Consider the following 16,042-nt stretch of genomic DNA (forward strand, 5'->3'; position numbering starts at 1 on the left):
CTCGGTTTAAGCTCCAGTTTCAGTTGTGTTCTATGCTCAGAAATGGCTTATGCTTCCTACTGTATTTATGTTGCTCTTAAAAACCTGAGACGTGTTTTTACTTAATTCATCTTAAGACGCAGAAGTTCACAGCAGGCTGGAAAAGCTTAACTCAGAGACCAACAGAGCTGAGGCAGCCGGCGTTACTCAAATGTTCTTTTTGACAGTCACCGATTCATTCTCACTTTGAACTGAACTTGACATGTTCCTTGGCAGTTCCAACCTGGCTACGGCTGCCAGCGCACTGACGGGACCAACACGTTGGATTCTGCCTGCTAAGGTACGTTCCCCCCTCTCCCCGACTCCCCAAAGCCACGTCCAGTTCTGCAGTTCACAGCCAGCGGCAGGGCCACACGTCAAAGAAATTACGACCGAAATCTCAGATTATTAAGGCAGTCATAGCTTTACTTCACTGATGCAGCTACTCAGCAGGTACTGTCGAATCCAACCACGAGAGCTCTGACAGGCAGACAGGTTCTTCCCCGCCGGGACGACGCACTACAGCCTCTTTAATTAATGCACACAAGTCAGAGTAGGTAAGCATCGACTTTTTAAGCCATCTTAGTTCTCGGGAAGAGAGAACAAAAGAAGGAAAGCCCCCGAGATAAACAACTGTGCAGAAGATAAAAACCACTCACTTAAATATGACAAATCTCACGCTTACACGGACAGCAGACTAGCATATCAAATATCGAGCGCAATAAATTAACACCGGTAAAAAAGTTTAACAGTTATAAAGTTAACCGGAAAGTTCAGACAGTGCAAATATTTCACAGTAAGAAAAAATAACCAGTAATTTCTTTTCAAGTATCAAAAGCATTGTTGTTGAGTGATACCATTTAAACTCCATTATTGCACAACAGACAAAAAAGAAAAAATCAAGACAGTATCAACCTCTGGGACCTAAGGTGTGTTCTCAAACCTTTATGTTTTCATGAACTGACCGCTGATTGTGCATATATTAAAATAATCAGCGTTCGCTCGTCAATCCGAGTGTTTCTTAATTCAAACTTGTACACATGTAAAGCATTCAAATCCTAATTTGTATTGCTTCTCAGAAACACATATTTAAGGCTAGCCTAGGCCTTGTATAACTGAAAGCAAACTTAGCCTGCAGTTAAGACAGGGAACTAGCGCAGTGCAAGGTACTCTCGACTATGATGCCTTCAGACAGTTTATGTTGCAGCTTAATCACCTCAGCAATGTCTTAAGAGTTTCTTTAAACAATTAAAAAAAGGAAATAAGTCCAGTAGGCACAAAGATTTTTTTACCTTTACAGTGGAAGTCCTGTTATTAAACAGGTTTAATAGTAGCTAAATAAATTTTCCTTTACACACCTTCCATCTCCCTACCTTTCATTTTAGAAAGGGATCTAGTCACTGACAATTCTAACACCACAGCACGTTTAAGAAGCAGAGTAGCAGCATCTTTCTCGCTACATTTGCATTTTTTAGTGCACTGGGCACCTCTCTGCTCCTTCAAATTCAACACTTTTCCAAGAACGAAAACTATCCTAACAGGTCAGACAATAGAGAAGGGTTTCTTTTACTCCGAAGAGGATTATTTGTTACACACTATAGACTCAAACAAAAACATCCTTTCCAGTGTCATACAGAGCAGCTGTCCTTAGCTAGACAGATTTTTCTCACTTCCTTCCTCTTATATATTTTGTCCAGAGTGATTAATTCTGTACCAAGGTGTGCCCTCGTGTGGTTCAAAATGTCTGATTCTCAACTTATTACAAGTACTCAAGCAATTCTATTCTCAACTTATTACAAATACTCGAACAACCCATAGTCCAGGAAAAAGTGGAGGGGGGAAAAAAAAAAAAGAAAAAAGACAGATTATACTTTTCTTTAGACATTCAATATAATTTTTGGTCTAGAGAAGTCAGTAAGGTCCCCTAACATTATAGCTGCCATCATGACCGGTTTGCCCTTCAACAAAAAGTGAGAACAGCCGTATTTATGTTCATATTATTTAAAAAAACAATAATGCCCTTATTTAAGAAACAAACCAACAAAATTAATGAGAAATCCTACCCCACTTTTAAAGACTGGGTGTCAGTACTGAAATGCATTTGCCCAGCAAATTACTCTGAGAATATCCAAACACCTGACGTATTAAGTTTCAAGCAGAACTGGCACATGCTAAATGAGAACAGGGTTTCTAGACAGTCGTCTTGCTTAGCAGTCTGAAATTCCACTACTCTGTGCACGTAGAAAGGTTTAAGCAAACCCCAAGAATTAGCTGCTTTACCACAAGCTAGTGTGAATTCTGAGCAGCCACAAAGCTGCAGAATTCAGGTGTGGAGACAACTGCCAGCCACTGCTCTGCCCCATGAAATTATTTCTTCCCTCCATAAATTGTACAAAATGACAGAACAAAACTAAGAAATTCCCACACCTGTTTAGGCCTGCCTGGGTTATTAGCAGTGACGACAACTGACTTTTACATGGCTTTTGACTAAACCACTGAGGTATATTTCCACTTTGAGGATGCTTTGCTACCAGTCACACAGAAAACATTAAAAAAACCAAAAAAAGTACCCTCAGTTCTATTACAGAAGAGTTCGTTTCAAATCTCAACTGAGTTGCCAGGTATTCTAACACGATTGGCATAACGGATCTTGTTACTGTGTCAAAAAAAAAAAAAAAATCAAAAGGTGCAATTCAGAAAAATACTGGCACTTTCATAAGATGACAAGGACAATTTTCCTCCTCTCAAACTCTGGCTGCTTTTGTCAGTACCTCCCTGACCAGTGTCTGCAGCGATACTTGCCAGGAGAGATGAGGGTCAGCAGAAGACAGCTGCCTGCAGAGGCAAAAAGCTCCGTGCTCCCCAGTAAGGAGTGCAAGATGATGGTCCGTCATCTCCAAACATCTTCTTGCCCCGTGCTTATCTCTACGCACAGAGAAATAATCCTGTCAGCAGGGGAATTAAGTTAGCCATCAGTAGCCAAAGGGTTACAACCAGGCTAGATGAGCAGGAGCATAAGTCTGAAATAAAAAGACAAAACACAGCTTACAAATGTTATATTTAAAGATAACATAAAATAACAAAAAGAACACTAAAAACCACCAAAGAGCAAAACTGTATTTGCTAGTTTTCAAAGCTAGGAATTCAAACCAACCAATAACATGATTATTCCCTTTACAATTAAATAAATTCCTGCGTTTCTTCACTCACAGCAACTAGGAAAACAAATGAGAAAAAAATGTAAGTATTGCAAGAAAAGCACAGCAAGGTCCCTATGGCATAACTGGGGAGAAGCAGCATCTCAAAACCACAGACTCTAAGAGGACGGTTCTATTAATGGTTTTTGTAAGTCCTACGAAAGCCCAAGCCAAAAACACCAAGATTAAGAGGGAAAAGGGAAAAAAAAAAAAAAAAGGAGGGAAAACCCAATCCATGCATTGGAGAGTTCATCTGTGTGGTAGGTCATCGCACAGCCGTGAAGCTTCGGAAAACCATGGACACAAATACAGTTTTGCACAGATAAAACCTTCATAGGCACATGCATATAGATGTGTGAAAAACACCAGACATGAATTCAGATGCTAGATGATGTGAATCTCCCAGGTTAAAGCTTTATCATTTTAAAATCTAACCTATTAACTCATTCCACCAACCACTGAAATGCTACTGCCTCCGAGACAAAACTATGTGAAATGGCTCACACAAACCCAAGCACAATGTTTTGAAAAAAAAGAATTGAGTGGGCAAGTAAACTAAACTATTTTTTTCTTTGAAAACTGCAGCAGAGACAGTGCATCCAACAATTGAAGAATTAGTGAGAGGCTTAAAAATAAGCCACTAGCACAAAATACTGTAAAAACTGTTCTCTTTCACCAATTGTTTTTTTTTAAAGCCATCTATTCTTGACAAAACATTAACTGGTAGTCAGTGAATTAAGCTTTTTTTACTCCCCCAAAAAGCAAACTGGCACCCATCCTTCCTGTTCTGGGTTACAGCATTAACTTGGTCAATGGGAAGTTATACAAGAGAGAACTCACTTCCCACCAAGGTGATAATTGTTAAGGTTATAATAATAGTACAGCCTTCAAAACACAGATCAGAATTTCTGGTAAGTTGCCAGGCTAAAGGCAGATTTCCAAGATGATTACCAGAAGGAGATGTGATATGAAGTAGTTCTGTTTCAGACACGTTTCTCCCACATTAGCCACTATTCTGCATGACCACAGAACAAAAAGCGTCTTCCCTTAACTCCTACACCTCCAAACTTAGGCTAGCCAGGCCATGGCTCTTCCTTCCTGTTCCTCTCCCAGCACAAACCTTTAGAGTTTTCAGATGTTTAATATCAAGTTTCACTTCAGCAAACAAGGCAACCTACCAAGTGGTGCGGCCCTTGTTAAGTTAGAAGCTGGAGGGTCCCGCTCTGGGGGACAGGAGTCGCAGAAGTCCAGACAGGCCGGGCAAATGAGGTTCCCAACGTGTACCCACCCATTCATCTGGATGCTCACAGTTAACACCTGACCCGAGCGGCTGCACAGGTATGTGGTGTCCTTGACCCAAACATGCAGCCCTTGTGGAGAACAAGAGACCTGAAAAATAAAAGAATAAAAGTCAAGTCTGTATTGTGACTTATCAAAAACACGTTGTGGGGTTTGGAGGCTCTTTCAATGAGTAAAGAGTACATTCAGCAAGCTCCTGCTATTAGCACACAGATTAACTGCACGTATTTTAATGCACTCAGAACAACTGTCTGGTTCAATGACGCTTTAAAGCACTGACTATACTCTCTTCATGAAGTTATGTAGATCATCAGCTGAGAAGTGGTGAACTTCAGCTTCTTTTTTAGAGCTCTGCTGTTGCTGAAAGCGACATCCTTAGTGAGACAGTTCTGAAAAAAATACGTGATACACGCACAGTGCTTTCCACCTTCAAAGAATTAGAGTGACTAATTAACTTCAAGCTTCAACAACAGAAGGTTCCAGTCTAAGCATTCCTACTTAGCTGTGAAGAAATCACAGGGGTCAGAGGGATGAAGTCCTAACCAAGACTGGAAGTAACACATGAGCCATCCCTCTTAACTTGATATGCAATCTAAACGACAGGCTTGTGGTTGGAAGGTATTTCTTTCAAAGCCTGTCATATCATCTAGTGATCTAAGGCAGAGAAGATCACATACAGCGTCTAGGTGCAAAGTTCCAACAGTTAGAGCCTACATTTTACACCTGACTTCTCCCTTTAGTGTTATTTTCTAAAAATGAAGATAAAAACCCAACGTGTACTTACTTGGTAACATCCACTACCCCAGTCAGGGTAACTGAGTTTCCTCCTGCACTGCTCCATGACAAAAGCAGATTTTTGAATAAGACATACAGAGTTCGGTCCATATTTTTCTGCACCATAGTTTTTGGTGGGATCTAAGATAGAAAGAGTACACTGAACTGTAACTTACTGGGGGAACAGAAAGTCCACATCAACTTAATATGCTATAATTAGTCAAGGTCTCCACTTGCAATTTGAGGTTTACTTCTGCAACCTTTCAGACTGTTAATCATTATCAATTTGAGATTTATACTGCCTTGATTATAAAGTGGGAAGAAACCCAAGATTTAGGGAGAGAAAAAAAAAAAGTGCACTTTCCATCTATGTGAGTATGTTTGCCCCCAGGGAGTGGGGGCTGTGATGACTGGCTTGAGGTCAGAGGGGGTGTGTATGTTCATTTTTGAGACAACTGCACAGACAGGTAATATCCTGCAGCATTCTGGAGCTCCACAAAACTGAATGTTCATGCACTACTCGAGGAGACAAGTCCATGTTCATTCGTCAACTTCCAATTTGCAAAGCTCCCTGCCTTGAACAAAAAATCCTACCAAGATGAAGCACAGAATTATTTACCAGAGACTTGAAAAACAACCAGCCCACCCATCCCCACCCTTTGTCTTCTATTTGGATTGTTTGGGGTTAATTTCTGTTCTCATGTAATTCTTGAATTAGCTGCGAGCGCTTCCTACGTGTACGTGGGAGTTGTGTTGTGCTTCTCATCCCAGCAGGCTTTTACACAGCTCTCAGTATCAAACTAATTTCACATCCAATTACTTGAACATACAGCAAGTCCATTCCAGGTTAACAAACGTAGTTTCTTAAACGCCATAGCAAAGTCCTGAAAACTGACCTGGTTGGTTTTCAATTATCCTACAGTCTGAGCTGCGCTGAAATTCACCATTTAAATGCCAGCTGAACTCTTGACTAAAGGGACAATAGTCAGCAATTTCTACTGAGCCACCATAATAAGGCAATTCTTCTGCAGGTACTCCATTAAGATTGTCAAAATACTAAAGAAAAAAAAAAAAGGGCAGTGAAGCAATTTGTGCAGAGACAAACGTACCGTTGTTTTTTGAAACGGAACCAGTCACTACAGCTGTAAGAACATCGGCTAGAACTACTCAGGAATGCTATTACGAGCAACTCACAACAGCCATGAATCAGATGAGGCAGAAGTATTTAAGAACGCTTAAATAATGCAAAGAGATTGATATTTGCATGTATCACTCCCCATCCCTTCCCCCTCTCTTGCAAGCACAGCATTACCTGGGATTTCTCGGCGTGCAGTGACACAGGGCAGCAGCCTGGGTGAGGAATTACCTCAGACAAAACATTCTGCAGGACTCCTGTTCTACAGCAATGCGCCCATCTCGTATTGGGTTAGATGGCCAAGCAGCACCCTTATTGTTCTATTAAGATCATAAGGCTTTCTTTTCAGCCTCCAGATTCCTTATAATAAACTAAGCAGACATTTTTCACAGTATTTGCTCTTATCTACTAGTTCAGAAGAAAAGAAAAAATGAAAAAAATACAATTACCTGACTGCAAAGACTCAGTCATTCAGTGAAGTAAGATCCGTGATCATACCTGATATTCCTGAGGTAACTGCTTTGGAAACTTCTGCAAGTTGCACACTGCTACCGCTCTTTGGTCCTGTCTGCAGGTTAACTGCAAAGGATTATTCCTTAAAGTGTCACAGTATGGACTGATTAATTGCCTCCTCAAAAAAGAAAAATAAAAATCACATTAGATGACCTTAACTGCTTTTCATAATTTAACTAAGCAGTCTGTCAGGACCGTTTGTTCCCCCTGTCCCCCACACTTGGTCAATCCCACGAAGAAGCACCAACTTCTCTGGAGGCTAATCACTATTACTTGCCAGATTACGACCTTTCTAGCTTAAAGACTATCAAGCCAGCAAACAAAGTTACAAAACACTCTCACCTATTTGGTTTCAAAGACACTAGTTTTTAAACCTTAAAGAAAAAATAAAAACCAACATACAAGCAAAACCAGGCCCACTACTCTGCTGGTCCTAGAAATTTAGGAGTATTGCAATGAACCCAGGAGGCAGGTTTCGAAAATGACAGTCTCTTTCTGCTGCCTTAAGTCCAATCCAGTAACGCAGAATGACACAGGCTGCATTTCTAATTCAAAGGGACAAAATAAGAAACCAAACACTTTTAGATGAAGTCCCTCCTCTCCTCTCTAAAGCACAGCCCTCATAGCATAAATGCATTCTGCGCCCCGAGATGTTCTGTGTTTATTGAGGGGTGTGGGGGGATGCTTCTGCACTTCACCCATTTGGTGTGCTCCTCCTCAGGCACATTCTGTCAGGACCACGTGCCTTGCCAATCTGTATCCCTCCTCCTTTTTACTCAGTAGCATTTGAAGAACAAATGTAAACAAGCACCAAGGTTTCCTCTTCGTTTTTTCTAAAAGACTGCATTCTTACTTTTGCCTTTTTTGGTCGATCCAGAATTTGCAGCTCTTCATTACAAAGTCACAGCCTTTATTGCGTCCCCAGTCTAATCTCTCTGCCATGCTGTAATTGGCTTTGTACCAGCTGTAAAGGTATTTTGAAATTAGATCAGTTAGTTCAAAAAATTAGCATTCCAGTTAATAAAACAGCAGTTCAAAGAACTTCATGCTATGCCTTAAGGTCTTCAAATGCAGAAAAAAAGAGAAGCTTGTTCTGTCTAGGACAAAACATATTACAATTGCACTATTTTTTCAAGTCACAAGGAACTAAAAGAAAATTTGATTGCTTATTTGCTCAACAGCAATGTATCATGATCTGCATATAGAAAGACAAAATTTTAGACAATTTATGCTTTTTATCTGCAAGAAGAGCTAAAAAACCTGAGAAGACTTACATTAAGAAAAAACCGGACACTACAAACAGTACTATGCATTGCAATGCATTTTTTTAAGGCTGGATTAAGAACAGATGGGTTTTTAAATACATGAAGAAAAATTAACATCCCAGGTGTAATTCCTTGTCTAATGTAATTCTAATTATGTCAATTATTTACTGCTTTGCAGATGGGTAAGCACAAGTGCATCAATTCCAAAAAAATCAAGTACAGTGAAGAACCAAAAAAATGAACCAAAGCAAACCCCGTTCTTATCAACTCTTACCCTGTGTCTTCCATTAACGCCAAGGTGATCCTGGAAAAGACTCGATTCTGTGTATGAGATCCAGTCATTGCTTCATTCTGAAAGTTACCAGTTACTATTAGCAAGCCACTAAAAAGCATTATTGTAAAAACAAACAAACAAAGCAAGCTTCCTATGAAAAAGCATTTTATTTCCAGTTCCTTCTTACTATTGACAATCGAAGCCCAGCTTCTTTCATAAAAGGGATCAAATCCTTCCCTACTCCACTCTACAAAGTTTCAAAATTCTAGAAATCGGAAGACTCACTCCACATTCCAGCTAAACCTTACTCATGACCAACGTGGACTCGTTTTCCTTTAAAATAAATATAAATAAAACTCTTCCTTCTTCTGGCACATTTATCAGTAGCAATCGCACCCCATCTTTCATCTCCTTCTGCTAAGATAAAAGCGAGCTTATTTAATTTCCTTGTGCAAGACTGACTTGCAGTGTTCCTAGAATTTCTAGTAGTCCTTTTCAGGAGCAAGGTGCACAGGACACACAACTAAAGGGACTCAGCACTCCAGAGAAGCTTTATTAGTGCAGCAGTGGAATTTTCCATCTCGTTTCAAAATAAGCCAGACCACACCATCCTCAAAAGAGCAACTCCAGTCACCTTGAAGTTTCCTAATTGTCTTATAACTGGCAATTGTAAGACTCGTGCTGCCTTCTTGCTCAGTCATTTCCACCTAATAAACTTTGAGCTTATAGCAAAAGTCACTCACTCTTAATTACAGAACTCTGAGATTTCTACTACTGAACTTCATCTTATTTCTATTATTTCTTCAAAACATGCAGTTTTTCCAGCTTGGTTAGGAGGAGTTACCACCAGCAGACTTATTAGCATCACATTTGCTCTCTCTGTAACACCTCACGGGAGGTGGGTCAAGACCAAAACCAAACTATATGGGTTACTTCCCAGATAGACACTTTTTCTAGAAAGTTGGAAGGAGACTAGTAATAATCTCTTTTTTGTTAATCCTATTCAATGCTTAGAATTCTCCTCATTCTCACGTCAGTCTTTCCAATTAGCTTTAAACTAGTGTTCCACACCAAAGATGACTGAAAAGCAGGAAAAACTAACGATTTTGGACTCAAGAAATAGGCATTTTTAGGGATTACTTCCTCAAAAAGGTCTGTCCTGAAGCATTTTCCTCGCATTTTCCCCACTGCATACAAGAATAACTAGAAAGAGCATCTCTGCCAAAAATATCATCAAATGCAAAGCTATAAATAAAAATAAGCTTAAATGTCAGAAGGGAAATAAGTGTTTCCTTGATCAGATAATGTTCTGGAGTAGCTGTGGCAAAAGCTAACCCCAGGGCATATGAATAAAGATGAAGCCAAGATTACAAATAGACAGGACGATCAAATATTTCATGTGTAAGAGGCAGAGGGTAACAAAGATGAATTCACTCAGAGGAATACATCCTGTCGTCAAAAAAAAGGGAGCATACATGCTCAAAAGGATAAATAGCAGGTATTTAGGTTTTTAGTAATCACTTTATCTCAAGCTTGTACTCTGAGACTTAGCAACAACGTAGAAAGGTAGATTTATCTAGAATTTGGACATTTAATTATTTGTCGTTTAGTACTGACTGTGAGATATATATATCAGTGAGGTTTGGTACACCTGCAGTTTCAAGGCTCCAGTTGGTACCACTATAAACCTAAAAATAAAGGTGAGGTGGGGGGGAGAGCAGCCATTCCCACATCCCCTTCCATTCCTGATGGCAGCACTAACCTCCAACAACCTCTTCTCCCAGTGATTGAGCTCAGTACCCATGCCACCTTGATTTTCAAGCTCCATTCCCTCTAGAATTGGACAATTGAAATGTTTTCGAGCTTCTTCCTAGAAAGAAAACATTTCGACACCACTCTCAAAATATCGAGACAAAAATCTATATGCAGTCGTAAAGCTCTAGAATGAACTTTTAGAATTATTTCAGCGCTGTTTTTTCTAACATCTTGTTTTCCACCAAATGAGAAACACTTCTAGAGAGAGGCTGACTAAGCCAGAAGGCACCCCAACACTAAGCCTAACAATCTGCCTACTTATCTCCTGGAAATAAACAATGCAAGTTTGCAAGAATAAAACAGCAACAGAATTAGCTGAGAATGGCACGCACACTAACGACCATATATTTAAAAAAAAACAAAAAAAACCAACCCACCCACCCCACTTTTCTAATAGGAAGCTGTATGGGTCAACTAGTTTTGCACTGAGAAGTGTTTTCTGCAAATATCTGAAGGTGTCAAGAGGCATCAGAACGTCGCTGTGGGGCCCCCACCCAGCCTGTGCCAGTGCAGAACCACCCAGGAGCACCTTTAACGCTCTGACCAGTGTGACCAGCACTGACAATTTTCAAAGCAGGGGCAAGTAAACCAAAATTGCTCTATAAACGGTGTTAAACAAAAAGATTATTTGTGGCCAAATATGATTAACACTGTAAGTTATTTCAAATGTGAATTTATTCCAGTTAAGCATATGTTCTCTTGGAGGCCAGAGGTGTGGGAAGCAAGAGAGATTTCCAAAAATACGTGAGAAGTTTCTTTTCAAACATGACAGAAGTGTGAACTGCATTATTGTGTAATCAGTAAAAAGCAATTAAAACAACATTTTTAAAGGGTAAAGTAGAAAATAGGACAAACTTATAACCAAGAAAAGCAGTGACAACACTATCTGTTAGGGCAACCGGATTAAGTTGGATTAAGGAATCTATTCAACATCAGTTTTGCTTAATCTTTTATAATTTACTCCCCAGTGCCTTCAATTGTCTTTTACCGGGTCAATTTATTTATTTCACACTGTCTGTCAACCACTTTCCACTCTACTTTGGATACAGTCATAAACACACAGTCTTCGGGCCTCACTTTCAGAAAAGGGCACACAATGTTACCTTATTGCTTCTTAAAGAATAACTTTTGACTCGAGAACGTGACAGTACCCTTGGCATACAACGTTCACAAGTTCAGGTTAACCCACACTTACAACTACACGAGGCGTTACCAGAAGATAAACCGCATGGCGCAGCATTTTGCCACCACGTACGTCCCATAACCTCACTGCTTGATGAACGACGTTATTGCTCCACTGATACAAACCTAGACTGCAAGAAGAATGTTTTGGTTACAAATGTCTCCCGCAAACACACCCCACTGTGCAAAGATTTATTTCCCTAAGAAACAGAATCATGAATAATCTCTATACTTCCTCATGCTTTCTGATGTCTAAACTTATTATGCAACATTTTGCAGTTGTAAGCTACGCATTCATTATACACACGACTGTGATTTAATAAGCCAAAGTAAGATTATTAAAAAGATGCCTGCAGACCTAAGACATATTGTCTACAATTACCAAAAGTGTAAGAAATTAAATAAAAATCCCCAGAATTGTTATTAGAAAAAGGTGAACAAAACCAAAAGCTCTCTACCCTTCTACCTCCAAGAAAGCTCTAGAAGAACATTCCTACAATATCAACTAAATGAAGAACAAAACAATGCAAGCTGTTCATTCAATAACGAGTCAGAAAAATCATGCAGCAGACTGCAGACGATGTCAGTTCTGCGTAACTATAAACCTTGAGCGAGATACATCTTAAAAATGAACTGCATTGACACTGGACATGCTACAGAAAATAAAAGCACGGATAATTTTAATGCTTAACTTCAAGCCTCTAGATAAATTAAATCCTGCCTTAGTTTGTAACATATCTGAGTAATATGTACTTAATGCCAGTGTAAAAAAAGATGAACTGCACTGACACTGGACATGCTACAGAAAATAAAAGTCTCATTTTAGTAAAGTGCACAGCAAGCACTGAAATTTAAGCACGGATAATTTTAATGCTTAACTTCAAGCCTCTAGATAAATTAAATCCTGCCTTAGTTTGTAACATATCTGAGTAATATGTACTTAATGCCAGTGTAAAAAAAGACTAAAAAAAATAAAAATAGAAAACCACTACACACCCATTCTTGAACTTAATAAAGGCAAAGCATTCTAATGATGGAAACAGTCCAGATTTTCAACAGACAAGAACACATCCTAAAGTGGGCAACTTGAAAATATCCTTCAGTGAGAGTACTGACAGGTCCAGAAAAATAAAATACCTTTCATTAAAAGGAGGGAGTCCATCTGCATATCTTGTTGTCAAAGGTTTTCCATCATCATCACGATAAAACGCAAACAGTCCGGCTGAGAAACCCTTCGAGTTAAAAACCAAGCACATGGAAATCCTTTGGTAAGCAGGTACTTAAGGCAAGTAACATACAAACTGAAGAAGGCAAAGCAAGAGCCTTCCTCCACCAAACACCTTTCTCATGCAACGAGCTGGAGGTATGTGAGGAAGCAGGCACAAATTTCAGCAAAACGCATCTTATAACCTCAACCCTTACCAGTGCATGGATGATCTCATGTTTCACCGTAGACAACATGCCAACGAATTCCTGAGCTTGCGTTGAAATCATATTTGGACACAAGTTAGCATATCCTGCTATTGGTCTGGAAGACAGTTTTGTAATTAAATTGTTTTCAGTAAAACACTACTAAATTCAAATCATACTCATTTGAAGAGGCAGAATATATATAAAAAAACCTGGAGCTTAATGTAAAAACGAGCCCTTCCAACCACCCACCCCCATCATTTATAAACAGTCTGTTAACAGTACAGTGACTAGTTGGATGAGGAGGAGAGGAACCAATTTCCACACTCTGTGTTCTGCACAGATGTTAAGTGACAACAGTGTCACAGATCTGAATTTTAGGTAAGGACCTAGAGAGGTACGAAGTGTCTGTTACAATGACTACAACTCAACTAGAAACAAGAACCACGTCTGCAGGGCCCATCTGCATTCTCCTTTACATTCGTGAAAGCTCAGCAGAAACAGGATCTTGGATAAAGTTCAAGTAATACCAGCGGAAGATTAACTTGGGCTTAAGTGCCTGGGCTTTGCAAGTTAAGCACTACTTGATGGTTTTGTGGTTGTACATAAATATAGCGCCTGTCTACGTCAATATCAGCTTCTACTTTGCTGTATTATACAGTACAGGCAAACAGTTAGACTCCACATCTAACCAATTAAAAACTCAAAAGTTTAATTAAAATAAAAATTTTTTAAAAATAAAGTTTGCACCCGAGGGAATACTCGCCTGTCCATTTCAGCTTCCAGCTGGCAGTAGGCTGCATATGCAATGATGTTTTCATGGCCACACCTTTCAGTAGTGAGAGCACTTACGTAGAGCAGAAAGTCAGCATCTCGAACCCCTTCTTGGTCAGGCAAGCCCGTGGGTCCATAGTGCCATTCGCTCTCGTTGCACACCCTGCATTGCTTTGACAACGTGCAAACGGAACCATTAAAATACGTTGGCTATGACAGAAACTTTGCATTACAAAATCCAATTCGCTTAAAGCCAACAATAAATCCACACTTTAAGACTGCAGAAGATGAGAAAACTCCCTACGGAGACAGTAAGGAAAACCAGAGCCAGAGAATAACTTTAAATGACTAGCTCTTTTGATTTACTAGACACCAGGAAGGTGTCAGCTTTTGGGGGGAAAAAAAAAAAAAGGGCCTAAGGCCTTCCAAGCTAGATACCCCCAAATGAGCATTCTTTATTTCCTATTAAAAGAAATACTTGGCTCATTGTAGCAATTGCATGTCATGTGTAATCTAGTACATTTTTAACACTGTAGTTGAAACTTCAAGAGAAAGAATCTACTGATCACATACTGTAGTCAAATCAAATATTCATGCAAGATAAATTAGAAGCATTTCCTGCAATGTGTTCCTAGTTCAGTGGATAACCTCTTCAAATAAGGTCTCCAAAACAAATAAAAACTTACTATTCTCTGAAAAACTGGCTTGCCAACACAGGTGAATAATGAAGTGGGCTAGCAGCAACTCAACAAGCTTTCCTCTCTGCACAGTTCACTACAACACAGGTTTAGAGAACAGCAAACAGCCCAGTTTAACTTGGCTGCAACAGCATAAACTAAAGAATAACTCAAGTTGTTCTATTCTGATGCTCAAACTTAGGGTTCTCCCACAAACAAGTCACTTCAGTACAGTTAACAATACTGATTATTTTTTATTAATTTCCACAAACCAGTAACATTTCAAAGGTTAAGGATCACTTGGGTGGCTTAGCTTACCTGGAGGTGTTTCTCAGGAACTATAACTGGCCCACACCTCGTGTGCTCTGCGCAGGCTCCTCGGCAATATCTGTGAGGGTCATTTTTCCTCCTTAAATACTGGTTTGTCGCACACTGCCTTCATTCAAACATGAAAGACAGTCAACATCGTTTTGTTATTAAAAAGAAATCGTAGAATAGTCTTAACAGTGCCCAACAGCACTGTAGTGCAGGCATTTAACGTAAGCTCCACGGTGTGAGCTGGCAGTCACTCTGTTCTGGAAGACCTAATGCTTCCAGTTAATGGAGAATCTACAGGTTAAAAAAGTGACTAGAAACAGGTTCTACGTTCACACAAAAGGAAACAGGCAGCACACACACCCTTTAACATCTCTGAGGCAACAAACGTAGATGCTCATCACAGGCGGTCAGCAGACACATGAACGCTGCTAAACAGCATCTGCTACTGCCAGTGGGTCAGACGGGTCACTGGTCTGATTCAGGAGGGCATTTCTTACGTTCCTACTCTTATTTTAAAGGCTATACGATGTAAGGCTAAATATCAAATACAGCTAGTGATCTTCAACAAACTTTCACATACCTGCTCAGTAGAATAGTACCCGTGGATTTGCGCACTTGAAATGTCTTCTCCAAATAAGATATAGCTTGTGGAAAAAGTTTGTTCTGAACAGAACAAAACCAAAAGTCACCGAATTGCAGTGCAGACATAGCTCATCTGAAAAGCATTAACTACCAAGTCACAAAGAACTTGCTAGATGTTGTGGTATGGCAGAATAGCAGAAATCCAGGCTTCTTAAGACATTCAACTGTTATCAGCACATTTAGGCAATATTTTGGTTCAGGATTCCCATATTTTGTTATTGGAATGACAAAAAGAGAAGGGAGACAGTATTAATTTGAATGTACAGCTTCCAAAAGGCTTTAAAAGCTCGATCCATACCGCTCACGGAAACCTTTGCACCCTGGGGCACAGCAAACACCTGCTGGACAGCATCGACACAGCCCTGCGAGTACGTGGAACGGAGGCAAAATACACCAAAAAAAATACAGAAAGCCTTGGTTTCCTGGACTAGAGGATACGAAATTGCTGGTATTCAAAGCCATTAATTAAATCTGCTTTAAACTTAACCGCATCCATGCAACAAAATACGTGCAAACAAAGAGGGGAAGCTGACAGAGCGTACCTTTATCAGGTGTCTTTTCTCAGGTAGCAAACTGCATTTAAAAAACAAAACAAAGCGCTTTAGCTGGCAGGACTGACGTTCTCAGGCAGGGAAAAATAAAAAAAAGGCCACGACATGACACTCACTCCTCCACGCTCCTGTCGTACACAATCCGAATTCTCAGCTGCTGGCCCACGTTCCTCTTCGAGACGCGGTTTTCCTTCAGAG

At 39.9% G+C, this 16,042-nt stretch overlaps 1 protein-coding gene across 1 annotated transcript; it reads right to left on the bottom strand.

Moving 5' to 3' along the window:
• Positions 1-2,943: 2,943 nt before the first annotated feature.
• Positions 2,944-16,037, bottom strand: LMLN (leishmanolysin-like (metallopeptidase M8 family); the record flags this gene model as incomplete). Its single annotated transcript, XM_009866234.1, has 16 exons — positions 2,944-3,038; positions 4,394-4,604; positions 5,299-5,429; positions 6,185-6,344; positions 6,922-7,054; positions 7,790-7,900; positions 8,476-8,552; positions 10,238-10,345; positions 11,486-11,603; positions 12,610-12,704; positions 12,895-13,000; positions 13,649-13,827; positions 14,652-14,769; positions 15,232-15,314; positions 15,836-15,866; positions 15,961-16,037. Coding segments are annotated over 16 exons (1,833 nt in total), but the record flags the coding sequence as incomplete, so codon positions are not given.
• Positions 16,038-16,042: the final 5 nt, after the last annotated feature.

Source organism: Apaloderma vittatum, unplaced genomic scaffold (genome assembly GCF_000703405.1).
Source record: "Apaloderma vittatum isolate BGI_N311 unplaced genomic scaffold, ASM70340v1 scaffold10103, whole genome shotgun sequence".
NCBI classification, from domain to species: Eukaryota; Metazoa; Chordata; class Aves; order Trogoniformes; family Trogonidae; genus Apaloderma; species Apaloderma vittatum.